Source organism: Oncorhynchus mykiss, chromosome 13, assembly GCF_057628025.1.
Source record: "Oncorhynchus mykiss isolate SJ-2025 chromosome 13, ASM5762802v1, whole genome shotgun sequence".
NCBI classification, from domain to species: Eukaryota; Metazoa; Chordata; class Actinopteri; order Salmoniformes; family Salmonidae; genus Oncorhynchus; species Oncorhynchus mykiss.
In genome coordinates, this window is record NC_143034.1 from 13,063,676 (window position 1) to 13,090,067 (window position 26,392).

Here is a 26,392-nt window from a genome sequence, read left to right on the forward strand (position 1 = left end):
CACTAGGTGGTGTATATAGAGGGTGGTTAATATAGTAGCGTACTCACTAGGTGGTGTATATAGTGGGTGGTTAATATAGTAGCGTACTCACTAGGTGGTGTATATAGAGGGTGGTTAATATAGTAGCGTACTCACTAGGTGGTGTATATAGTGGGTGGTTAATATAGTAGCGTACTCACTAGGTGGTGTATATAGAGGGTGGTTAATATAGTAGCGTACTCACTAGGTGGTGTATATAGAGGGTGGTTAATATAGTAGCGTACTCACTAGGTGGTGTATATAGTGGGTGGTTAATATAGTAGCGTACTCACTAGGTGGTGTATATAGAGGGTGGTTAATATAGTAGCGTACTCAGTAGGTGGTGTATATAGTGGGTGGTTAATATAGTAGCGTACTCACTAGGGGGTGGTTAATATAGTAGCGTACTCACTAGGTGGTGTATATAGAGGGTGGTTAATATAGTAGCGTACTCACTAGGTGGTGTATATAGAGGGTGGTTAATATAGTAGGCCATCCAGGCAGCAAAGCCCCAGTAGTAGGTGCAGTTCTGGAACACAGGAACACACTTTATCACACACAGGTTTCATCCCGAATTGCACCCTATTCCCTATATACTGCACTACCTTTTAACCAGGGCCCATTACCCTATCCACTATATAGTGCACTACTTTTGACCAGAGTCATATGGGCCCTGGTCAAAAGTAGCGCATTACATAGGAAATAGGGAGCCAATTAGGATGCGGACCACAGTGTCAGATGACCCCAGAATCTCTCAGCAGGTTCAAAGGTCACCCTGGGTTGAAGAGACAGGCTAGGTTTCCCTAGATGAGGTATGTGTAAGGTGATACACCATCACGATGAGGTAAGAGGGCAACTAAGGCTGTGGTGTGTGTCAGAGAGAGAAAGAGAAAAAATCACAGTGAGTGTGTGTGTGTGTTATGAATGCGTGTACCATCAGTGTGTGCGTGTGTGTGTGTGTGTGCATGAGTCAGTGTGTTATGAATGCGTGTGTGTGTACCGTCAGTGTGTGTGTTATGAATGCGTGTGTGTGCATGAGTCAGTGTGTATGTGCGCGTCAGTGTGTGTTATGAATGCGTGTGTGTGTGTGCATTAGTCAGTGTGTGTGCGCGTCAGTGTGTGTGTTATGAATGTGTGTGTGTGCATGCGTCAGTGTGTGTGTGCATGCGTCAGTGTGTGTGTCACCTTGAAGATGTTGCGTAACGGCATGGTCCCGTGGGAGAAGCGATGGACAAACAGGGTCTCCAGGAGTCTCTTCAGGTAATGGAAGGAGTGACACATACAGGCTAGACTGGGATCACACACAAACTACATTACCCAACATGCACCAGGATACTCACCATAGCAACCAAAGACAATGGTTCTCCTTATTCCTGCCATTCGTAGTTTGATGAACTAGAGTTCAACTAGCAGACAAATATGATTCACATCTAACAAGCGGCTCATTGCAGTTCCACTCAGATATACAAGTCGTCTGACTACAGTCGTCTGCATGACCCAGTGTGTGTGAGAGAGAGAGAGAGAGAGAGACACTCACTGTACGACCCAGTGCTTGCTGGTGGTGAAGTCATATTTGGGGGCGTAGATGAAGGGAACACGGAAGTAGAACATTAGGTAGAGGAGGAGAGGACCACCATACTCTGTCAGAAACACCTGAGAGACAATCAGAGACCTATTTCAATTGACTGACTTCCTCATGTCAACTGTAACTCAGGAAAATCTTTGAAATTGTTGCATTTATATTTTTTGTTCAGCATAATATAGTCCAGCTCCGGATCATTCATCAACCCTGTTGTGTCAGAGCTCCGGATCATTCATCAACCCTGTTGTGTCAGAGCTCCAGATCATTCATCAACCCTGTTGTGTCAGAGCTCCAGATCATTCATCAACCCGGTTGTGTCAGAGCTCCAGATCATTCATCAACCCGGTTGTGTCAGAGCTCCAGATCATTCATCAACCCGGTTGTGTCAGAGCTCCAGATCATTCATAATCTCTTGTCTGAGCAGCAAAGGACAAAGCCATTTTAAAAACTGTTGCTACGGTCATCATGAATAACTTACAAAACATAAGTTAACTTTTCTCCCTCCCTCTAGTCTGCCCAGCTCTCCTCCTCCTCCTAGTGGAACACTGGTGTTTACGTGTTGGACTAACAGATGTCCAGCCAGCCAGCCAGTCAGTCAGCCAGCCAGCCGGGCAGGGAGGATAAATTTATCGCTCTGTTTTCCACACCTGTTCCTGCCTAACCGACAGTCACCCCTCCCTCCCCTTCACGTCTCTCCCTCCCTCCCCTTCACGTCTCTCCCTCCCTCCCCGTTCACGTCTCTCCCTCCCTCCCCTTCACGTCTCTCCCTCCCTCCCCTTCACGTCTCTCCCTCCCCTTCACGTCTCTCCCTCCCTCCCCTTCACGTCTCTCTCTCCCTCCCCGTTCACGTCTCTCCCTCCCTCCCCTTCACGTCTCTCCCTCCCTCCCCGTTCACGTCTCTCCCTCCCTCCCCGTTCACGTCTCTCCCTCCCTCCACGTCTCTCCCTCCCTCCCCTTCACGTCTCTCCCTCCCTCCCCTTCACGTCTCTCCCTCCCTCCCCTTCACGTCTCTCCCTCCCTCCCCTTCACGTCTCTCCCTCCCTCCCCGTTCACGTCTCTCCCTCCCTCCCCTTCACGTCTCTCCCTCCCTCCCCGTTCACGTCTCTCCCTCCCTCCCCGTTCACGTCTCTCCCTCCCTCCCCGTTCACATCTCTCCCTCCCTCCCCGTTCACGTCTCTCCCTCCCTCCCCGTTCACGTCTCTCCCTCCCTCCCCGTTCACGTCTCTCCCTCCCTCCCCGTTCACGTCTCTCCCTCCCTCCCCGTCCACGTCTCTCCCTCCCTCCCCGTCCACGTCTCTCCCTCCCTCCCCGTCCACGTCTCTCCCTCCCTCCCCTTCACGTCTCTCCCTCCCTCCCCTTCACGTCCCTCCCTCCCCGTTACGTCTCTCCCTCCCTCCCCGTTCACGTCTCTCCCTCCCTTCCCTTCACGTCTCTCCCTCCCTCCCCTTCACGTCCCTCCCTCCCCGTTACGTCTCTCCCTTCCTCCCCGTTACGTCTCTCCCTCCCTCCCCGTTACGTCCCTCCCTCCCTCCCCGTTACGTCTCTCCCTCCCTCCCCTTCACGTCTCTCCCTCCCTCCCCGTTACGTCTCTCCCTCCCTCCCCTTCACGTCTCTCCCTCCCTCCCTCCCCGTCTCTCCCTCCCTCCCCGTTACGTCTCTCCCTCCCTCCCCTTCACGTCTCTCCCTCCCTCCCCTTCACGTCTCTCCCTCCCTCCCCGTCTCTCCCTCCCTTCACGTCTCTCGCTCCCTTCACGTCTCTCCCTCCCTCCCCGTCTCTCCTTCACGTCTCTCCCTCCCCTTCACGTCTCTCCCTCCCTCTCCTTCACGTCTCTCCCTCCCTCCCCGTCTCTCCTTCACGTCTCTCCCTCCCTCCCCGTCTCTCCTTCACGTCTCTCCCTCCCTCCCCGTCTCTCCTTCACGTCTCTCCCTCCCTCCCCGTCTCTCCTTCACGTCTCTCCCTCCCCCTCACGTCTCTCCCTCACGTCTCCCCCTCACGTCTCTCCCTCCCCCTCACGTCTCTCCCTCCCCCTCACGTCTCTCCCTCCCCCTCACGTCTCTCCCTCCCCCTCACGTCTCTCCCTCCCCCTCACGTCTCCCTCCCCCTCACGTCTCTCCCTCCCCCTCACGTCTCTCCCTCACGTCTCTCCCTCCCCCAGTTAATGTGACAAGGACTTTAATAGTGATTCTCAACAAAAACTAATATACACCAAGGTCAGGAGGAAACTAATATACACCAAGGTCAGGAGGAAACTAATATACACCAAGGTCAGGAGGAAACTAATATACACCAAGGTCAGGAGGAAACTAATATACACCAAGGTCAGGAGGAAACTAATATACACCAAGGTCAGGAGGAAACTAATATACACCAAGGTCAGGAGGAAACGAATAGCCACCAAGGTCAGGAGGAAACTAATATACACCAAGGTCAGGAGGAAACTAATATACACCAAGGTCAGGAGGAAACTAATATACACCAAGGTCAGGAGGAAACTAATATACACCAAGGTCAGGAGGAAACTAATATACACCAAGGTCAGGAGGAAACTAATATACACCAAGGTCAGGAGGAAACTAATAGCCACAAGTTAGTGTGCACATGTGTGTGTGTGTGGTATGTGTGTGCCTGTGTGCACTCACAGTCACCCAGCTGATTTGAGCTCCCAGGTCTCGGAAGTAGAAGGTTGCCGTGGTTCCCACAGGAAGATGCTGCAGAACATCCTCATCCTTTAGAGACTTACCCTCTGATAGAGAGAGGAGGAGGAGAGGAGAATTCTGATTAATAACAGCCCCACAAACAAGTTGCATGATCAGTCCTTACCCTCTACCAGCCTGTTACCATCACTACTATACTATAGATATCAACACTGTCCTGTACCAGCCTGCTACCATCACTACTATACTATAGATATCAACACTGTCCTGTACCAGCCTGCTACCATCACTACTATACTATAGATATCAACACTGTCCTGTACCAGCCTGCTACCATCACTACTATACTATAGATATCAACTGTCCTGTACCAGCCTGCTACCATCACTACTATACTATAGATATCAACACTGTCCTGTACCAGCCTGCTACCATCACTACTATAGATATCAACACTGTCCTGTACCAGCCTGCTACCATCACTACTATACTATAGATATCAACACTGTCCTGTACCAGCCTGCTACCATCACTACTATACTATAGATATCAACACTGTCCTGTAGCAGCCTGCTACCATCACTACTATACTATAGATATCAACACTGTCCTGTAGCAGCCTGCTACCATCACTACTATAGATATCAACACTGTCCTGTACCAGCCTGCTACCATCACTACTATAGATATCAACACTGTCCTGTACCAGCCTGCTACCATCACTACTATAGATATCAACACTGTCCTGTACCAGCCTGCTACCATCACTACTATAGATATCAACACTGTCCTGTACCAGCCTGCTACCATCACTACTATAGATATCAACACTGTCCTGTAGCAGCCTGCTACCATCACTACTATAGATATCAACACTGTCCTGTAGCAGCCTGCTACCATCACTACTATACTATAGATATCAACACTGTCCTGTACCAGCCTGCTACCATCACTACTATACTATAGATATCAACACTGTCCTGTACCAGCCTGCTACCATCACTACTATACTATAGATATCAACTGTCCTGTACCAGCCTGCTACCATCACTACTATACTATAGATATCAACACTGTCCTGTACCAGCCTGCTACCATCACTACTATACTATAGATATCAACACTGTCCTGTACCAGCCTGCTACCATCACTACTATACTATAGATATCAACACTGTCCTGTACCAGCCTGCTACCATCACTACTATAGATATCAACACTGTCCTGTACCAGCCTGCTACCATCACTACTATACTATAGATATCAACACTGTCCTGTAGCAGCCTGCTACCATCACTACTATACTATAGATATCAACACTGTCCTGTACCAGCCTGCTACCATCACTACTATACTATAGATATCAACACTGTCCTGTAGCAGCCTGCTACCATCACTACTATAGATATCAACACTGTCCTGTACCAGCCTGCTACCATCACTACTATAGATATCAACACTGTCCTGTACCAGCCTGCTACCATCACTACTATACTATAGATATCAACACTGTCCTGTACCAGCCTGCTACCATCACTACTATAGATATCAACACTGTCCTGTACCAGCCTGCTACCATCACTACTATACTATAGATATCAACACTGTCCTGTAGCAGCCTGCTACCATCACTACTATACTATAGATATCAACACTGTCCTGTACCAGCCTGCTACCATCACTACTATAGATATCAACACTGTCCTGTAGCAGCCTGCTACCATCACTACTATACTATAGATATCAACACTGTCCTGTACCAGCCTGCTACCATCACTACTATACTATAGATATCAACACTGTCCTGTACCAGCCTGCTACCATCACTACTATAGATATCAACACTGTCCTGTACCAGCCTGCTACCATCACTACTATACTATAGATATCAACACTGTCCTGTAGCAGCCTGCTACCATCACTACTATACTATAGATATCAACACTGTCCTGTACCAGCCTGCTACCATCACTACTATACTATAGATATCAACACTGTCCTGTAGCAGCCTGCTACCATCACTACTATAGATATCAACACTGTCCTGTACCAGCCTGCTACCATCACTACTATAGATATCAACACTGTCCTGTACCAGCCTGCTACCATCACTACTATACTATAGATATCAACACTGTCCTGTACCAGCCTGCTACCATCACTACTATACTATAGATATCAACACTGTCCTGTACCAGCCTGCTACCATCACTACTATACTATAGATATCAACACTGTCCTGTACCAGCCTGCTACCATCACTACTATACTATAGATATCAACACTGTCCTGTACCAGCCTGCTACCATCACTACTATACTATAGATATCAACACTGTCCTGTACCAGCCTGCTACCCTCACTACTATACTATAGATATCAACACTGTCCTGTACCAGCCTGCTACCATCACTACTATACTATAGATATCAACACTGTCCTGTACCAGCCTGCTACCATCACTACTATACTATAGATATCAACACTGTCCTGTACCAGCCTGCTACCATCACTACTATACTATAGATACAGTCTTCATACAGACAGAACAGCAGAAGACTGGTTTGGAGTTAGACTTACTTGGGTCTAGACGGATGGATTGTCTGGCTGCGTACCATTGAGGATCTGAGACAGGCGGACGGGAGGGAGACCAGACAGGTAGAGGGACAGACAGAGAAAGAAGACAGAGACACAGACAACAGGGGGGGGGGGGGGGGGGGGTAAACTCTTTAGCTTTATCTAATTGAAATACTGTATATTGAAGTGAATTTAATTGTAGTAGAATGTGCTTGCTGTGTGCTTGCTGTGTAATGTCAATCTAAGGTTGTACTCACGGCTTTTGTGGAACATAGACTTGATCTCCCCAATAGTGGCATTTGGCTCAACCTGCAAATCAAGAGAGATGAGTGGGATACACCCCTCCCCCCTCCTCCTCCTCCTCATTGCCCTTTCATGTGATTACCAGTAAATTTAGCTCTAGCTCTGGCCACACCCCCTGGGTACTGAGTATCAAACAGCTGGCATTATCACCACACACACACACGGCATTAAATATAACAGACACATACAGCGCCAAAACACACACACACACAGTCAAAGCCACACCGCAACAACAATCCCACAAAGACAAACTGACAAAAGACGCACACACAACCATTTAACAGCGGCCACTCCCAGATTGATGCCAAGTCTGGAGGTTAAGGGGCTTGCGCTGAACCCTGTTCCCCCAGCCAGACTGCCTCATCCTGGGGGCTTAGCCCTGACATACCCCCCTAACTCCAGTCAGCAAGGACTGGATGGTTCTGCCCAGCCATGGGGCACTATAGTCAATACTAATCGCCGGGCAGAGGAACAACGGACCGTCCTTACTGGCTCGTTGATACGGTCTAGGTGTTTGTACAAAGACTGTATTGAAGGTGGGTCACAACAGTCAAACTGAAAGGTCCTAAACACTGGACTCCCCACAAGGCTGCTCCATTCTTTTTGGCATCCTGACAACATTCACCAGACATTCTACTACTACTGTATTGGTCTGTGACATCACAGAGGTCTTCCCTCAGACATTCTATTCTCTTTATGACATCACCGAGTTCCTCTCCAGACATTCTAGTCTACTTATGACATCACAGGTCTTCCGCAGATATTCTACTCTCATGACATCACAGGTCTTCCCCAGATATTCTACTCTCATGACATCACAGAGATTCTATTTATGACATTGCAGGTCTCCAAGATATTCTAGTGTCTTCATGACATCAGAGGTCTTTCCCAGAGAGGCTACTCTTTTTAAATCACATAAAGTATTCTCCAGACATTTAATCTTTATGACATCACAGAGGTGAGGTCTTCAAGAGATAGTCTACTTGTGACATCACAGGTTTCTCCCAGACATTCTAGTCTCTTTATGACTTCACCCCAGACATTCCAGATAATTTACTTGACAACATCAGATTAGAATAACTTTATTCAACTCCACCAACATAAAATTCTAATAACCAAATCAAAATACTCACTCCCACATCTTAGCCCTACTTCAGGAATCTCTCAGTCTCCATGACGTGGCCATGGAAACTGTGTTAAGCTGAGAACAGGTCTCAGAGCAGTGGTAATCCTGCGAGGACGTGACCTGATACCTTGCAGCTCCTGTATGCCCTACTAATATCACACTAACACCATACAGAACCTAATACAGTGCTATTAAAACTATAACACCATGATAAACCTAGCTAGGTGTTACACCTGTCATTTACCCATCAGACTATAACACCATGATAAACCTAGCTAGGTGTTACACCTGTCACAGTCTATAACACCATGATAAACCTAGCTAGGTGTTACACCTGTCACAGTCTATAACACCATGATAAACCTAGCTAGGTGTTACACCTGTCACAGTCTATAACATCATGATAAACCTAGCTAGATGTTACACCTGTCACAGTCTATAACACCATGATAAACCTAGCTAGGTGTTACACCTGTCACAGTCTATAACACCATGATAAACCTAGCTAGGTGTTACACCTGTCACAGTCTATAACACCATGATAAACCTAGCTAGGTGTTACACCTGTCACAGTCTATAACACCATGATAAACCTAGCTAGGTGTTACACCTGTCATCTAACCATCAGACTATAACACCATGATAATAGACAGGAGTTTTAACCTCTAAACCATAAGAACGATAGTTCACTACAGTCCTAGGTAGTACTGATCACTCGGGGCCGTTCTTGCTCAGACAAGGCTTAAAACTACTTCAGGTTGTACCTGGAGCTACACAGCACTATACAGACTGACTGGGCTCAGACAGACAGACAGACAGCACTATACAGACTGACTGGGCTCAGACAGACAGCACTTCTGACCTGAGTACAGTGGAACGTCCTACATTAGACTAATAGTCCTATCTAGCCTGCACCTGTTGTACCATTTAACACAGAGACACACACAGATGACGTGTGCCCCCCCCCCCCCACACACACACACACACACACAGTATTTGTGAAGAGGTCTTACCTTGTCCAGGAAGCAGAGTTTGTCCTTGGTCTTGGCATCCAGAATCTCCACCTCAAAGAAAACCACAGCTTTCTTAGCTTTCTTAGCTTTGGGCCGTTTAACGGGGAGTGCTGGCACCCCTGGGACACTCCCCGGACCAGCCTTTTTGTGGGTAGCCCCCTCTAGTACTACGGTATCCATATGCACACTCCTCCACCACTAGCCTCTCTATTTAATCCCTTTGTCTGAAAAAAAATACAGTTTTCTCAAGTCCCTCAGTTTGAGCAAAGAGAGGAGAACGGGGGCGCCTGGTTTCAGCTGTGGAAATAAATCTCTCCCCCTCGTTCGCTCTGTCGTTTTCCCTCCCATCCCTCCCTCCTTCCTTTCTATCATTCTGTCACCCCCCCTCTCATTCCTTCTTCCCTGGCACACTGGCTGCTTTATTTAACCCCACCCCCACACAGCCCTGCTCCCCTGTGAAGTCATGTACAGCAGGGAGCAAAGTTTATAGAACAGTAAGTAAAGTTGATGCATTCCTGTGTTGAGTTGATTTTGAACCCCCCCCCCCCCACTAAGATACCCGAGCACCCCCCTCCCCAGTCTAGAAGGAAGTGTGTCCTCAATCCCCCCCCCCACAGCTAAATGAAAAGCTCTGCGTAAGCAACCCTCTCCCTGCCCTCACCACCTCCACTCCCACCACACCCTCCCTCCCTCCAGAACTTCCCTACCCCCTCCCCTCCCCTCATGGCTTAGTTAGGGGATTTCTCCTCAGTTCAACCCCTCCAATAATGTCCGGAAGCGTCACCCTATACCCTGAACCCTCACATCCAAACAAAACCATCGATCTCAAAGATAACAAACCTCCGGCCACACCCTCCACCTTCCCTACCCCCCTCCCCTCTCCTCCCGGTTTAGTTAGGGGATTTCTCATAATGTCTGGAAACATCACCCTATACCCTGAACCCTCACATCCAAACAAAACCCATCGATCTCAAAGATAACAAACCTCCGGCCACACCCTCCACCTTCCCTACCCCCCTCCCCTCTCCTCCCGGTTTAGTTAGGGGATTTCTCATAATGTCTGGAAACATCACCCTATACCCTGAACCCTCACATCCAAACAAAACCCATCGATCTCAAAGATAACAAACCTCCGGCCACACCCTCCACCTTCCCTACCCCCCTCTCCTCTCCTCCCGGTTTAGTTAGGGGATTTCTCATAATGTTCAGAAACATCACCCTATACCCTGAACCCTCACATCCAAACAAAACCCATCGATCTCAAAGATAACAAACTGTAGAACACGATGCACAAAGGACCACTGTTACAGAACCCCTTTACAGGAAGAACTGTGCAGATGTTACAGAACCCCTTTACAGGAAGAACTGTGCAGATGTTACAGAACCCCTTTACAGGAAGAACTGTGTAGATGTTACAGAACCCCTTTACAGGAAGAACTGTGCAGATGTTACAGAACCCCTTTACAGGAAGAACTGTGCAGATGTTACAGAACCCCTTTACAGGAAGAACTGTGCAGATGTTACAGAACCCCTTTACAGGAAGAACTGTGCAGATGTTACAGAACCCCTTTACAGGAAGAACTGTGCAGATGTTACAGAACCCCTTTACAGGAAGAACTGTGCAGATGTTACAGAACCCCTTTACAGGAAGAACTGTGTAGATGTTACAGAACCCCTTTACAGGAAGAACTGTGCAGATGTTACAGAACCCCTTTACAGGAAGAACTGTGCAGATGTTACAGAACCCCTTTACAGGAAGAACTGTGCAGATGTTACAGAACCCCTTTACAGGAAGAACTGTGCAGATGTTACAGAACCCCTTTACAGGAAGAACTGTGCAGATGTTACAGAACCCCTTTACAGGAAGAACTGTGCAGATGTTACAGAACCCCTTTACAGGAAGAACTGTGCAGATGTTACAGAACCCCTTTACAGGAAGAACTGTGCAGATGTTACAGAACCCCTTTACAGGAAGAACTGTGCAGATGTTACAGAACCCCTTTACAGGAAGAACTGTGCAGATGTTACAGAACCCCTTTACAGGAAGAACTGTGCAGATGTTACAGAACCCCTTTACAGGAAGAACTGTGCAGATGTTACAGAACCCCTTTACAGGAAGAACTGTGCAGATGTTACAGAACCCCTTTACAGGAAGAACTGTGCAGATGTTACAGAACCCCTTTACAGGAAGAACTGTGCAGATGTTACAGAACCCCTTTACAGGAAGAACTGTGCAGATGTTACAGAACCCCTTTACAGGAAGAACTGTGCAGATGTTACAGAACCCCTTTACAGGAAGAACTGTGCAGATGTTACAGAACCCCTTTACAGGAAGAACTGTGCAGATGTTACAGAACCCCTTTACAGGAAGAACTGTGCAGATGTTACAGAACCCCTTTACAGGAAGAACTGTGCAGATGTTACAGAACCCCTTTACAGGAAGAACTGTGCAGATGTTACAGAACCCCTTTACAGGAAGAACTGTGCAGATGTTACAGAACCCCTTTACAGGAAGAACTGTGCAGATGTTACAGAACCCCTTTACAGGAAGAACTGTGCAGATGTTACAGAACCCCTTTACAGGAAGAACTGTGCAGATGTTACAGAACCCCTTTACAGGAAGAACTGTGCAGATGTTACAGAACCCCTTTACAGGAAGAACTGTGCAGATGTTACAGAACCCCTTTACAGGAAGAACTGTGCAGATGTTACAGAACCCCTTTACAGGAAGAACTGTGCAGATACAGTGTTTTGCATATGTACAGTTTTTCCAGCAAATACTTATTTTATTTACTGTGTAAATTATTCAAAGTAGTCCTTGTGCATACAGTGCCTTGTGAAAGTATGTGTTCTCGGGGTGACGAGAGGTGGTGGGTTTGCGCCAGACATAGCGTTCTCCTTGATGGCCAAAAAGCTCCATTTAGTTTCATCTGACCAGAGTACCTTCTTCCATATGTTTGGGGAGTCTCCCACATGCTTTTTGGGGAGGGTCAAACATGTTGCTTATTTTCTTCTGGCCACTCTTCCTTGAAGCCCCTCTCTGTGGGGTGTACAGTTTAAAGTGGTGCTACGGACAGATACTACAATCTCTGCTGTGGGGCTTTGCAGCTCCTTCAGGGTTATCTTTGGTCTCTTTGTTGCCTCTCTGGTTAATGCCCTCCTTGCCTGGTCCGTGAGTTTTGGAGGGTGGCCCTCTCTTGGCAGGTTTGTTGTGGTGCCATATTCTTTCATAACGAATTTAAAATGTTGCTCCGTGGGATGTTCAAAGTTTTGGATATTTTTTTTTAGAACCCAACCCTGATCTGTACTTCTAAACCACTTTGTCCCTGAGCTGTTTGGAGAGAACCTTGGTCTTCATGGTGCCGTTCCTTAGTGGTGTTGCAGACTCTGGGGCCTTTCAGAACAGATATATATACACACACTGAGATCATGTGACACTTAGATTGCACACAGGTAGACTTGATTAAACTAATGATGTGACTTCTGAAGGTAATCAGTGGCACCAGGTCTTATTGAGGGGCTTCATAGTAAAGGTGGACTTGATTAAACTAAGTATGTGACTTCTGAAGGTAATCAGTGACACCAGGTCTTATTGAGGGGCTTCATAGTAAAGGTGGACTTGATTAAACTAAGTATGTGACTTCTGAAGGTAATCAGTGGCACCAGGTCTTATTGAGGGGCTTCATAGTAAAGGTGGACTTGATTAAACTAAGTATGTGACTTCTGAAGGTAATCAGTGGCACCAGATCTTATTGAGGGGCTTCATAGTAAAGGGGTGAATACATACATTTTTTTTGAATTTTTTTAAACAAGTAATTTTTTAATTTCACTTCACCAATTTGGACTATGTCCAAATAAAAATATATTTAAATTACAGGTTGTAAGGCAACAAAATAGGAAAAACGTCAAGGGGGTGAATACTTTTTTTTTTTTTAAACCTTTATTTAACTAGGCAAGTCAGTTAAGAACAAATTCTTATTTTCAATGACGGCCTAGGAACAGTGGGTTAACTGCCTGTTCAGGGGCAGAACGACAGATTTGTACCTTGTCAGCTCAGGGGTTTGAACTTGCAACCTTCCGGTTACTAGTCCAACGCTCTAACCACTAGGCTACGCTGCCGCCCCGAATACTGCCGCCCTGAATACTTTTGCAAGGCACTGTAGAGTTGTATGGTTTTATAAACTGTGAAATCAATGCTTTTTGTTTGATATACATTTTAAAGTGAAAAATCTGAGTCTACGCAATTCCATTACTGTAGAACTGCCCATAAAATGATGCTTTGTAGTCCACACACACACACACACACACACACACACAGCAAGCCAGGCATAGCTAGGATTTCTCTAGCTATTTAAACCCCACCCATTCCATCTACCCCAGTCTAATAAAAGACCCCCCTGGGATAACAGCCTTTCCTTGTGCTGGGGGTCTAAAGCAGTACTGGATAGACAACTGTCATAGCTGGGATAGTGTTATGGTAGGGCTGGGGTAGTGTTATGGTAGGGCTGGGGTAGTGTTATGGTAGGGTAGTGTTATGTTAGGGTAGCGTTATGGTAGAGATGGGGTAGTGTTATGGTAGGGTAGTGTTGTGGTAGGGCTGGGGTAGTGTTATGGTAGGGTAGTGTTATGGTAGGGTAGTGTTATGGTAGGGTAGTGTTATGGTAGGGTAGTGTTGTGGTAGGGCTGGGGTAGTGTTATGGTAGGGCTAGGGTAGTGTTATGGTAGGGTAGTGTTATGGTAGGGTAGTGTTGTGGTAGGGCTGGGGTAGTGTTGTGGTAGGGCTGGGGTAGTGTTATGGTAGGGCTGGGGTAGTGTTATGGTAGGGCTGGGGTAGTGTTATGGTAGGGCTGGGGTAGTGTTAAGGGTAGGGGTAGTGTTATGGTAGGGCTGGGGTAGTGTTATGGTAGGGCTGGGGTAGTGTAATGGTAGGGCCGGGGTAGTGCTATGGTAGGGCTGGGGTAGTGTTATGGTAGTGTTAAGGTAGGGCTGGGGTAGTGTTAAGGTAGGGCTGGGTAGTGTTATGGTAGGGCTGGGGTAGTGTTAAGGGTAGTGTTATGGTAGGGCTGGGGTAGTGTTAAGGGTAGGGTAGTGTTATGGTAGGGTTAGGGTTAGTGTTATGGTAGGGCTGGGGTAGTGTTATGGTAGGGTTAGGGTTAGTGTTATGGTAGGGCTGGGGTAGTGTTATGGTAGGGCTGGGGTAGTGTTAAGGGTAGGGTAGTGTTATGGTAGTGTTATGGTAGGGCTGGGGTAGTGTTATGGTAGGGCTGGGGTAGTGTTATGGTAGGGCTGGGGTAGTGTTATGGTAGGGCTGGGGTAGTGTTATGGTAGGGCTGGGGTAGTGTTATGGTAGGGCTGGGGTAGTGTTAAGGGTAGGGATGTGTTCGGGTCGGGATGGGGTAAAACATGGGGTAAAACATGGGGTAAAACGTGGAGCTCTAGAGTAGGACAGCATTGGAACTAGCTAAATTCAAGACTCGGGTAGTAGTGCAGGTTGGAGGAGTGCTGTGCTGCCATGACTGAGTGGGGAAGACAGAGGGATTCGTAGAACACTCCAGCTCATTATAGTGCACTAATAGGTTCCCTCCCTCTCTACAGGTTGACAGAAACACAGAGGGATTCGTAGAACACTCCAGCTCATTATAGTGCACTAATAGGTTCCCTCCCTCTCTACAGGTTGACAGAAACACAAGAGGGATTCGTAGAACACTCCAGCTCATTATAGTGCACTGATAGGTTCCCTCCCTCTCTACAGGTTGACAGACGGTGTATCTCTAGTCTACTGGACTCTGGCATCTCCACACCGTTCTTCTCACTGACACACAGGTCAGTGTTAATTATTAATGTTATTTACTGGTTGTTTAAGCACAGAAATGCACTGTGAGCTTAGCACAACGTTCTCTACGGACAGACCTGATGATGATGTAGTGGACTAGCGGACTGATCTACAGTCAGGTATATTCTACCACCCGAATGGTTAATATTAGCATTGTGCGTATGGAAATCTGATCCTAGATCTGTGGTATGGTGGATTGAGTGTCCATCTTCACCCAATGTGTGTTGCTGTCAGTGCAGCGAGGCATCAGGTGTCATGCCTAGGTCTATATTTATTACAGTATTACAGTGCTTTGGCTCCACCTTGTGGATATGTGTTATAACTACATCAGCAGTGATTTTCTGTTGTGATGATTGTATTCATTGGAGATCATTTGGATTCAAGATGAACGCAGACAGTGACGCAGACAGTGATGCAGACAGTGATGCAGACAGTGATGCAGACGGTAATGCAGACAGTAATGCAGACAGTAATGCAGACAGTAATGCAGACAGTAATGCAGACAGTGCTGCAGACAGTAATGCAGACAGTAATCTGGTTGATTGTTAGCAATCCTTCCCTGATGGCCAATGACGCATTGATACGGGCCCAACATTTATTCTATAGTCAAATGCACATCTTACCAGTGCCTATCATAACATGTCTATATTGGACTTCCTGCAGACTAATCTAGATATCACTGTAGCCTGCTGGTATGTTAGCTTTACTACAGCCTCCAAGAGTTCTGGACCTTTCCGGCAGAACACTAGGTTACATTGTAGCAGGCGAGCGGGTCCCAGCTCCTCTATAGCTGTTCTGTCCCTCAGTTACTACATTAGAAAGAGAAAACGCTCTTGGAATGAAAACCTCCCAGTGCATAGAGGCATCAGACAGACCTGGGTTGAAGTACTATTTGAAATGCATCATTTGCTTGATTGATCTTTCCCTGGCTTTAACACAGACCAATGGAATAGTCCAATAGCTGCAAACGTTAACCCATCTACAACTCTAGATAGGCTAGAGGGCAAACTCTCACAGTATTGGATCGAGTTCAAATATCTTGTACGAGGAGGAGGAGGAGACATGGGGGAGGGGCGGGAACCCACTGGTCGGGGCACTTCTAACTCTACACAACTCCCCAAACTGGCTCCTTCACATCCTGTCGTTTGGGTTTGGTCGGCACACATGCTGTAGCTTCAGTCCTGGTAGCCATGACAACACCTGCTGTAGCTTCAGTCCTGGTAGCCATGACAACACCTGCTGTAGCTAGCTCGCCTGCAGTCTAGAAAGCGGTTTTAAAATCTGACTGTAGGAGGATTAACTCCTCTCTAGACACTGATATAAGATCAGTTTGTATGCGATTACCCCCAAATGGCTAAGGTTAGGTTTAGTGGGGGTTAATCTGGTCCTAGATCTGTGTGTATTGGGTCTGAGAGAGCCACAAGGACAACACATGTAGAGGTAAATGTCTATGGGTCTGTCTCCCTATACAGCCATCAGAGTGAAGGTGGTCATGTGTTTCAGAGGACATAGTAACTACCATTATTGCCTGTTTGCTATGAATTTAACACAGTAGCCAGTGGGGTTTGATATGATTACATATACATCCTTGCATGCAGCCTTTCCTGCTCACCATATAACTTTGTCTCGTATTTGTGATTGAAAAACCTAAGTCGACGAGGCTACGTGCAATAGGAGTTTAGATTTAAGCTAGGCCTAGTTGTGTCATCACTTTACTCTCCTATATGCAGATCAACAAATCAACAGACTGTCAAATCAGTCTGATATGAGACGCAGTGGCCTCTTATGTTCATACAGTAAAGTAGTGTAACGGTCAACATTTCTACCCGAGAGGCTACATTATTGTACGACACGACACTCCCCACAAGGTTAGATTTGTTGCGCACTTGACTGTTCACCTGCAATGATAGTCTCGCTGCCCTGCAGTGAAGCAACAATGCCGAGATAAGAACTCTTCAGCGTTCCAATCAACCAGCGGTGGCGCAGCCTAGTGTATGCATTGTGAGAAAACAACGACTGGTATATAGATACATAAACTAGTAACCTATCTGTTTGGTTGGTTGGATTGCTGTTTATTGTGAAAGTAGAAGTGATAGGCTATGTCCATGATATGTGAATTGCAGGCAAGTAGACTACAACTTCGACCAGAGAGTCAAACAAGCACACCACCCGGGCTGGAGGCTTTGACATCCGAGTTAGCTCGTCTCTGTTCTCCAGCGTGTCCTACCATCCTAAATCTGACCGTCGGGAAACTGACTGACAATCTTACAACACCGGTAATGAAACAGCTAGAAATATAATGTACAGAATCCCGATGAAAGGTTTCGAGTTACAGCGGATACTATCTTACCTCGTAATGCTTCATCTTGGCAGTTTGTGCTCGCTCTCATCCAAGGTGAGCGACGGGTCGTGCCTTCCAATCAGAGCAAGAGGAAGCATTGATGGCTTTCAGGTCCCCAATTGGTCCAATGATTGGGAAGTCCAATGGTTACCTCTTTACTATCACGTCCAATCAATGTATCGGAAAGCTAAGTAGATATGCCGTACTTCCCGTACTGTAGCCAATGGGGGAGTAGATTAAAAAATGGAGTGATTCGTTTGGACAAATGGAGATGCGGGGTAAATTGTATTAGCGGGTGATTATGTTAGTAAATCTTACGTTATCAACACCAGGGCAAACTACATACTGACTTTACAGATCAGCAATTTTAGTTCGTAGATTACCGACTGTTATATTGGGCGTAATGTGTCAGCGATGGTTTTCAAAAGCAGCAAGGCTGTTTGCCAAGGACAGGCCTGGACCTCTTTGTGGGCATTTGACCAAGAAGAGGCTAGTAAAAGTTGAAATAACGTAATTATTTAAATTGAGAAAGGACAGGGCTCAACCTAACGCATAGTACCAATAAACCTGAAGCATAGCGAGGACTAAACCTATAGTCCCAACAAACGCGACAGACAAACCACATTATGAGGGAATCAGTTTTGTTCCGGGGATCCATATAGGTTTTCCTCTGCGCAGTTTGCAGACACATTGTCATACATTCTGTTCACTAACACGATTCTTAGTACTTTTGATACATCCAGTGAGTCAACACTGTATCTGACACCACACACACACACACACACACACAGGGGTGAGATTTCTACAAAGAAGGCGTGGTTGAGTTTCGGCTCGACTACAGAGGCGTGTCCTGTCGAACTGTCAAACTCAGTGACGCTCCACTAGGCGTGATCGGTCCCAGGAACTTTCGTCCGACAGGAGTTGAGCTGCGTTCAGACTCATCCTGATGCTGCTAGAAAATTCTCGAACTTTCTGCGCGGGTATAAACTAGAATGGGTCCCAAGCGGAGCTGACAACGGTAGCGTTCTTCAACAGGAGGTGTACAGTTCAGGTTAGGCTTTAATACGTTTATATACCATTCCATAGATAGACTGCCTGCAACCGGACCAGCGCATTTAAAGAGAACTACCCGTCTACCTTGTGAATTTGATTGGCAGTCAGCACAGGCTCAAGCAAGGGAACTTTAAACTATTTCTCGCAGCTATTCGGTATTAACACACCGACAGCTAAATGGTCAAAATGGGTAAAGACTACTATAATGTTCTGGGCATACAGAAAGGGGCGACGGAGGACGAGATCAAGAAGGCTTATCGCAAGCAGGCTCTGCGTTACCACCCGGATAAAAACAAGTCTCCCAAAGCCGAGGACAAGTTTAAAGAAATAGCTGAAGCTTATGACGTCCTGAGCGACCCAAAGAAAAAAGACGTTTACGACCGATTCGGCGAAGAAGGTACGTGTTCTGTTGACCAGACACAACATGTTGTTATTAAAAGTGATGAATAAATACACGTTGTTTTCCGAAGTACTTTAGTTGGGTAGGCCTTTCGGAAACGATTTCAAAGCTGCGATTATAAAGATGTAAAGCTGAATTATTGTCGCTGGATATTTGGATGCGTATTAAGGCGAAAAGGAATTTCAAGATCTGTCTCAAGAACCTGCCTCTTTTCCTCTGATAATCTACTATTCTTCAGTGTTGCTGAAATCGTTGTATTTCTAGTGTTCTAACGCTTTGGGCCACAGAAGTTCCAAAAACAAACGCTATATGCTTATAACAAACCAAGCAATAGCTCATAAGCCTTCCCTTCTTGGACTGTGTGAGCAACAGTTTATACGTCTACATTTCTTAGCCTATGTGAGCTATATTTTATAACGAGAAAGGGCAAGACACAGCAGGCCTATAGCATCTATCAGTTTTCCCCCGTTGTCCATTCTTATGATTGTGCTGCAAGAGATTCGCGAGTTCCAACAAGAATCCCTTGCAGCACAATCATAAGAATGGAGGAGGGGAAAAAAAACTGATAGATACAATAACACTGCACGCCAAGAGCGGAGCGGAGAGGGAGAGGTGCGCGCCCACTACTGGAAGGTTCGGGCGCTGACGTCACAGCGGGGCGGAGACTTTGACAGTTTGGCGCTAACCTGTCAGCAAGTTTCTCAAACGACAGATAGTGTGGCTGTGTACTCCTTAGTATGTGAAATGGCTAGCTAGTGGTGCGCGCTAATTGCGTTTCAATTGGTGACGTCACTCGCTTTGAGACCTTGAAGTAGTGGTTGCTTGCTCTGCAAGGGCCGCGGCTTTTGTGGAGTGATGGGTAACGGTGCTTTGTGGTGACTGTTGATGTGTGCAGAGGGTCCCTGGTTCGAGCCCGTTAGGGGCGAGGGGACGGACTAAAATTATACTGTTACACTAGGTTACAACGGTGCTGCTGTGTTCTTATCAGTTGTCTTTAAAGACTAGTCTAGATAACTCAACGGCCAAGCTGCATTATTCTGTGTATAGCAACAGACACTGTAGACCACAGGAGGTTGGTGGCACCTTAATTGGGGAGGATGGGCTCATGGTTATGACTGGAGCGGAAGTATCAAATACATCAGACACATTGTTTCCAGGAGTCTGTGTTCCATTTGCTCTGTTCTGGCCATTATTATGAGTCAGCCTCCCTTCTATCTCTACACACAGAGCGTTCCTCCCTTCTAGCCCTACACACAGAGCGTTCCTCCCTTCTAGCCCTACACACAGAGCGTTCCTCCCTTCTAGCCCTACACACAGAGCGTTCCTCCCTTCTAGCCCTACACACAGAGCGTTCCTCCCTTCTAGCCCTACACACAGAGCGTTCCTCCCTTCTAGCCCTTCTAGCCCTCCACACAGAGCGTTCCTCCCATCTAGCCCTCCACACAGACTCATTGTTTCCACAACCATGGGTGCCACTGCAGATAGGAAATGTTTACACAACTTATATTGAAAGAAGTCTGGACCAGAGCCACAAATGTTCAAATGTCTCTCTCTCTCCCCTCCCACCCCCCCTCCCTTCCTTCCTCCCTCTCCTCTCCAGGGTTGAAAGGAGGAGGCACCCCAGGAGGAGGGGGTGTTCCCGGGGGCCCTAGTTTCAGCTACTCCTTCCAAGGCGACCCCCACGCCATCTTCGCCGAGTTCTTCGGGGGCCGGAGCCCCTTCGACCAGTTCTTCCCCCGAAACGGTGGGGGCCCAGATGGGGACAACATGGACACTGACGATCCCTTCGCCCGTTTTGGGATGGGGGGCGGTGGCATGGGGGGGTTCCCCCGTTCCTTCAGCACAGGGATGGGAGGAGGGGGGATGGGGGGGCAGATGGTTGAGAAGCACCAGGACCCACCCGTGCTCCACGACCTCAGGGTGACCTTAGAGGAGGTTGGTTGGTTGACTTATGTTATTTGACCATTCAAGGTATCCATATACACACAGCACATCATACAATTTAAAAAAGTTGTGTAGGATAACACCATAAAGTCGATGCCTCGTTTCCATCCTGGTCTTTTTTAAAGGTGCTCTCAGGCTGCACTAAGAGAATGAAGATATCCCACAAGCGGCTGAACGCAGACAGACGGACCCTCCGGATGGAGGACAAGATCCTGGAGGTGGAGATAAAGAGGGGATGGAAGGAGGGGACGAAGGTCACCTTCCCTAAAGAGGGGGACGAGACGCCGACTAACATCCCGGCAGACGTGGTGTTCGTGGTCAAGGATAAGCCACACCCGGTGTTCCGGCGAGACGGCTCTGACATCGTTTACCCCGCCAAGGTCTCCCTCAGAGAGGTAAGGCAGAGTGATCTGAACTTTAACTAAACTAAATATACTTTGTTTTTACACGATCCTCTCCAAGTGCTGCCTAAACAAATTGATAGTACTTAGAATGACTCATTCTTGAACCTACAGACAACTGTTTGTATGTAGACTAGAGTGATGAAGTGTAATCTCTCTCTCGCTCTCTCTCTCGCTCTCGCTCTCTCTCTCTCTCTCCTTCCTCTTCAGGCGCTGTGCGGATGCACGGTCATCGTCCCCACGTTGGACGGCAGGACAGTAACCGTGACGACAGGGGACGTGGTGCGTCCGGGGATGAAACGCCGCATCACGGGGGAGGGGCTTCCTCTGCCCAAGCGGCCCGATCGCCGCGGTGACCTGCTGGTGGAGTACGAGGTTGCGTTTCCGGAGAGACTGAGTCAGAGTGCCAAGGAGACCATCGCACAGGTGCTTCCACCCTAGTCCTGATAGCTATAAACTATGAACGTCTTCAGGACAAAACGGACGGAGCAGACGAACAGTGAAAAGCAACATGTGGCTCTCCTCCCTATCGCCTCTGACCAAAGAACATTTATCGCCGCCATTTTCTGTTCCTTTCCAGACGATTGTTGAGTGTTGAATCGCCATCGTTCGTCGACACCCATCAGGTGACCTACTGCGCACGGCCAACTTTCGTTACGGTGTCTCTTGTCCTTTAGTTGAGGAAACTGTCACTCTGGACCTCGTGAGTCCACTTCAGAACCACTAGTGAACTGAGGAAACTCACTTTGGACCTCGTGAGTCCACTTCAGAACCACTTGTGAACTGAGGAAACTGTCACTCTGGACCTCGTGAGTCCACTTCAGAACCACTAGTGAACTGAGTAAACTGTCACTCTGGACCTTGTGAGTCCACTTCAGAACCACTAGTGAACTGAGGAAACTGTCACTTTGGACCTCGTGAGTCCACTTCAGAACCACTAGTGAACTGAGGAAACTGTCACTTTGGACCTCGTGAGTCCACTTCAGAACCACTAGTGAACTGAGGAAACTGTCACTCTGGACCTCGTGAGTCCACTTCAGAACCACTAGTGAACTGAGGAAACTGTCACTGTGGACCTCGTGAGTCCACTTCAGAACCACTAGTGAACTGAGGAAACTGTCACTGTGGACCTCGTGAGTCCACTTCAGAACCACTAGTGAACTGAGGAAACTGTCACTGTGGACCTCGTGAGTCCACTTCAGAACCACTAGTGAACTGAGGAAACTGTCACTGTGGACCTCGTGAGTCCACTTCAGAACCACTAGTGAACTGAGGAAAACTTGCAACCCATATTATTCAAAAAGCATCTTAGAGTAGTTATGCTAATAATACATGTGACTACATGGACAGGGGGGCACCTGATCCCAGATCAGCACTACTGCACTGTAGAACCAGAGACCATCAAATAAATGTTGTTTGGCTTCCTTTAGTATGAGCCTCTTTTTAGCTGTACTTCCCCACTGGGGAATGTTGCCATGTACAGACTAGAGCCATTGGCTTGTTAGCAGTGGTTCCCAAACCTCTCCTCTGGGACCCTCAGACATTTAACACAACATTGTTGTAGCCCTGAACTGGCTCACCTGGTTCACCTAGTCAAGGGCTTGAACTGGCTCACCTGGTTCACCTAGTCAAGGGCTTGAACTGGCTCACCTGGTTCACCTAGTCAAGGGCTTGAACTGGCTCACCCGGTTCACCTAGTCAAGGGCTTGAACTGGCTCACCCGGTTCACCTAGTCAAGGGCTTGAACTGGCTCACCTGGTTCACCTAGTCAAGGGCTTGAACTGGCTCACCTGGTTCACCTAGTCAAGGGCTTGAACTGGCTCACCTGGTTCACCTAGTCAAGGGCTTGAACTGGCTCACCCGGTTCACCTAGTCAAGGGCTTGAACTGGCTCACCCGGTTCACCTAGTCAAGGGCTTGAACTGGCTCACCCGGTTCACCTAGTCAAGGGCTTGAACTGGCTCACCCGGTTCACCTAGTCAAGGGCTTGAACTGGCTCACCTGGTTCACCTAGTCAAGGGCTTGAACTGGCTCACCTGGTTCACCTAGTCAAGGGCTTGATGATTAGTTGATATGAGAGAGGGGAGATTAGGGTGAGAATGAATGGATTCTATTTGACTCCCTCTCCAAGACATTTAGTGCCAGAGAGACTGTTGGAGTAAGAGATTCATCATGATTCATCTTGTCGATTGGTTGACTAATGTAATCAGGTGTTCTAGCTCTTGAGTAGATGAAATCCATTCGTCTGCGGGTCCCCCAGGAGAGGTCTGAAAACTCCTGTTTTGGGGGATTAGATTTGTATCTCTTGGTGGCATGTCTTTGCAGATGGCGTCTTTTCATGTATCTATTCTAGGGGTTTAGGGATATTGGGTTGTTTTCATGTATCTATTCTAGGGGTTTAGGTATCATGGGTTGGTTTCATGTATCTATTCTATGGGTTTAGGTATCATGGGCTGTTTTCATGTATCTATTCTAGTGTTTAGGTATCATGGGTTGGTTTCATGTATCTATTCTAGGGGTTTAGGTATCATGGGTTGTTTTCATGTATCTATTCTAGGGGTTTAGGTATCATGGGTTGTTTTCATGTATCTATTCTAGTGTTTAGGTATCATGGGTTGTTTTCATGTATCTATTCTAGTGTTTAGGTATCATGGGTTGTTTTCATGTATCTATTCTAGGGGTTTAGGTATCATGGGTTGGTTTCATGTATCTATTCTATGGGTTTAGGTATCATGGGTTGTTTTCATGTATCTATTCTAGTGTTTAGGTATCATGGGTTGTTTTCATGTATCTATTCTAGGGGTTTAGGTATCATGGGTTGTTTTCATGTATCTATTCTAGGGGTTTAGGTATCATGGGTTGTTTTCATGTATCTATTCTAGTGTTTAGGTATCATGGGTTGTTTTCATGTATCTATTCTAGGGGTTTAGGTATCATGGGTTGTTTTCATGTATCTATTCTAGGGGTTTAGGTATCATGGGTTGTTTTCATGGTTTTGGATTCTGATCAAATCAATAGAAAGTATTGCCACTGATCACTGATCAATGCCCATAGTGTGATAATGCCCATAGTGTGATAATGCCCATAGTGTGATAATGCCCATAGTGTGATAATGCCCATAGTGTGATAATGCCCATAGTGTGATAATGCCCATAGTGTGATAATGCCCATAGTGTGATAATGCCCATAGTGTGATAATGCCCATAGTGTGATAATGCCCATAGTGTGATAATGCCCATAGTGTGATAATGCCCATAGTGTGATAATGCCCATAGTGTGATAATGCCCATAGTGTGATAATGCCCATAGTGTGATAATGCCCATAGTGTGATAATGCCCATAGTGTGATAATACCAGTAGTCATCGGTTTAGAAGAGAAACAACGCTATTGGAATGTATAGAAATATAATCTATAGAACGGACCTTCCCATTCAAGTCAATGCTGATTCCATTTCTATGCTTGAATGGTCTTTACTTTTCCAGAATGCCTACAGTGACAGGGTGGAGGGAAGTGTGAGTGAGAGGTGTGTGTGTGTGTGTGTGTTTCAGCTAGTGTGTATGACTTAGCTAACTAGGTGAACTTTTTGTACAGAAATGGTTTGGAACGTATGACTTGCTGTAGGATCTGGGCTATGTATGGTGTAACTGTTGGATTGGCTCCTATCATGAGATAGGATGTTAGCACAGTAACCATGGGAGATATAGGCTTTCATGTTAAACCCATAGTACTCCTCTTTACTCAATATTATACACAACATGTATCGGTGCTACCTGTTGTTGATGCAGTAAGTGGAAACTGTCCAGAAACTCATATAAAGCTGTTTTATTGAGCAAAGAATATCAACTTTAGCTTTGTAATTATTTATGCATTTAAATGGAAGATCACTCACCTCAATATAGGGACCATTATTTCTCCTTCACAACAGGAACTAGTTTTATGTTTAAATCATGTCGTTTTATATTCAAGGAATACTTTTAAGAAAAACGTTAACCCTGGACAGAATCTTCTACAACTACAACCAGACTTAGTTTGCTATACATTTGTCATGTGTGTATTATATTTCTGAACAGTTTGCTACACATTTGTCATGTGTGTGTTATATTTCTGAACAGTTTGCTACACATTTGTCATGTGTGTGTTATATTTCTGAACAGTTTGCTATACATTTGTCATGTGTGTATTATATTACTGAACAGTTTGCTACACATTTGTCATGTGTGTGTTATATTACTGAACAGTTTGCTATACATTTGTCATGTGTGTATTATATTTCTGAACAGTTTGCTACACATTTGTCATGTGTGTATTATATTTCTGAACAGTTTGCTACACATTTGTCATGTGTGTGTTATATTTCTGAACAGTTTGCTACACATTTGTCATGTGTGTGTTATATTTCTGAACAGTTTGCTACACACAGAATGTATTTTCTACGTGAATAACTTTCCTAGGTAAATAAAGTATGTTTTCTTCTAGATAAACGGATCCCTGTTTGTCTCTGTAGAAAGATGTAATGAACGTGTTGTGACAGTGTAATCTGGTATGAAGACGTCTCCTGGCTGGAGACGCGCCGGGGCCTCTTCGCAGCCTGTGTCTATGTGTTGCACAGCTGGCTGGCTGGCTGGCTCTTAAATGTACACCGAGAGCCAACCTTAATACTATGCATGTCAATCTCTCACGGCTCAAAGTGGAGGAGGGATTGACTTCATCAATACTTTTATTTGTGAAAAGTATTGTTGAATGCAGCAAGCTGTCTGTTTAAACTACTAGCACACAGCTCAGACACCCATACATACCCCACAAGACATGCCACCGGAGGTCCAAAAGAGACTATGGGAGGCGCACAGTACTACATAGAGCCATGACTACATGGAACTCTATTCCACAGTACTACATAGAGCCATGACTACATGGAACTCTATTCCACAGTACTACATAGAGCCATGACTACACATGGAACTCTATTCCACAGTACTACATAGAGCCATGACTACATGGAACTCTATTCCACAGTACTACATAGAGCCATGACTACATGGAACTCTATTCCACAGTACTACATAGAGCCATGACTACATGGAACTCTATTCCACAGTACTACATAGAGCCATGACTACATGGAACTCTATTCCACAGTACTACATAGAG

The 26,392-nt window shown here is 46.5% G+C and overlaps 2 protein-coding genes across 4 annotated transcripts in view; one reads left to right on the plus strand and one right to left on the minus strand.

Moving 5' to 3' along the window:
• tecrb (trans-2,3-enoyl-CoA reductase b) overlaps positions 1-17,570 on the minus strand; it is a 37,031-nt gene extending 19,461 nt beyond the window's left edge. Inside the window, exons 1-8 of one of the 3 annotated variants that reach the window (XM_036948973.2) lie at positions 17,456-17,498; positions 9,273-9,323; positions 7,088-7,139; positions 6,834-6,878; positions 4,241-4,344; positions 1,556-1,671; positions 1,204-1,309; positions 475-547 (exon numbers count right to left, since the gene is read on the minus strand). In XM_036948973.2, coding sequence (XP_036804868.1) covers positions 475-547; positions 1,204-1,309; positions 1,556-1,671; positions 4,241-4,344; positions 6,834-6,878; positions 7,088-7,139; positions 9,273-9,323; positions 17,456-17,470 — 562 coding nt within the window. In that variant the 5' untranslated portion in view covers positions 17,471-17,498. Of the gene's footprint in view, positions 1-474; positions 548-1,203; positions 1,310-1,555; positions 1,672-4,240; positions 4,345-6,833; positions 6,879-7,087; positions 7,140-9,272; positions 9,581-17,455 lie in introns of those variants that run through there. The other 2 variants (XM_036948971.2, XM_090195214.1) reach the window with 2 other exon arrangements.
• Positions 17,571-17,622: 52 nt separating this feature from the next.
• On the plus strand, positions 17,623-25,725 carry dnajb1b (DnaJ heat shock protein family (Hsp40) member B1b). The gene is made up of 4 exons (XM_036948969.2): positions 17,623-18,896; positions 20,500-20,834; positions 20,969-21,238; positions 21,455-25,725. The coding sequence occupies exons 1-4, from the start codon at positions 18,677-18,679 to the stop codon at positions 21,683-21,685; spliced, it is 1,056 nt and encodes a 351-aa protein (XP_036804864.2). The 5' UTR covers positions 17,623-18,676; the 3' UTR covers positions 21,686-25,725.
• The last annotated feature ends 667 nt before the right edge of the window (positions 25,726-26,392 follow it).

What these genes read in the sequence shown, in the direction of transcription:
- dnajb1b (XM_036948969.2), top strand. Translation starts at nt 18,677, where the DNA reads ATGGTCAAAATGGGTAAAGACTACTATAATGTTCTGGGCATACAGAAA. An exon ending in CGACCGATTCGGCGAAGAAG is followed by an intron (nt 18,897 to 20,499) that starts GTACGTGTTCTG and finishes TCTCCTCTCCAG; the next exon opens with GGTTGAAAGGAGGAGGCACC. An exon ending in CCAAGGTCTCCCTCAGAGAG is followed by an intron (nt 21,239 to 21,454) that starts GTAAGGCAGAGT and finishes CTTCCTCTTCAG; the next exon opens with GCGCTGTGCGGATGCACGGT.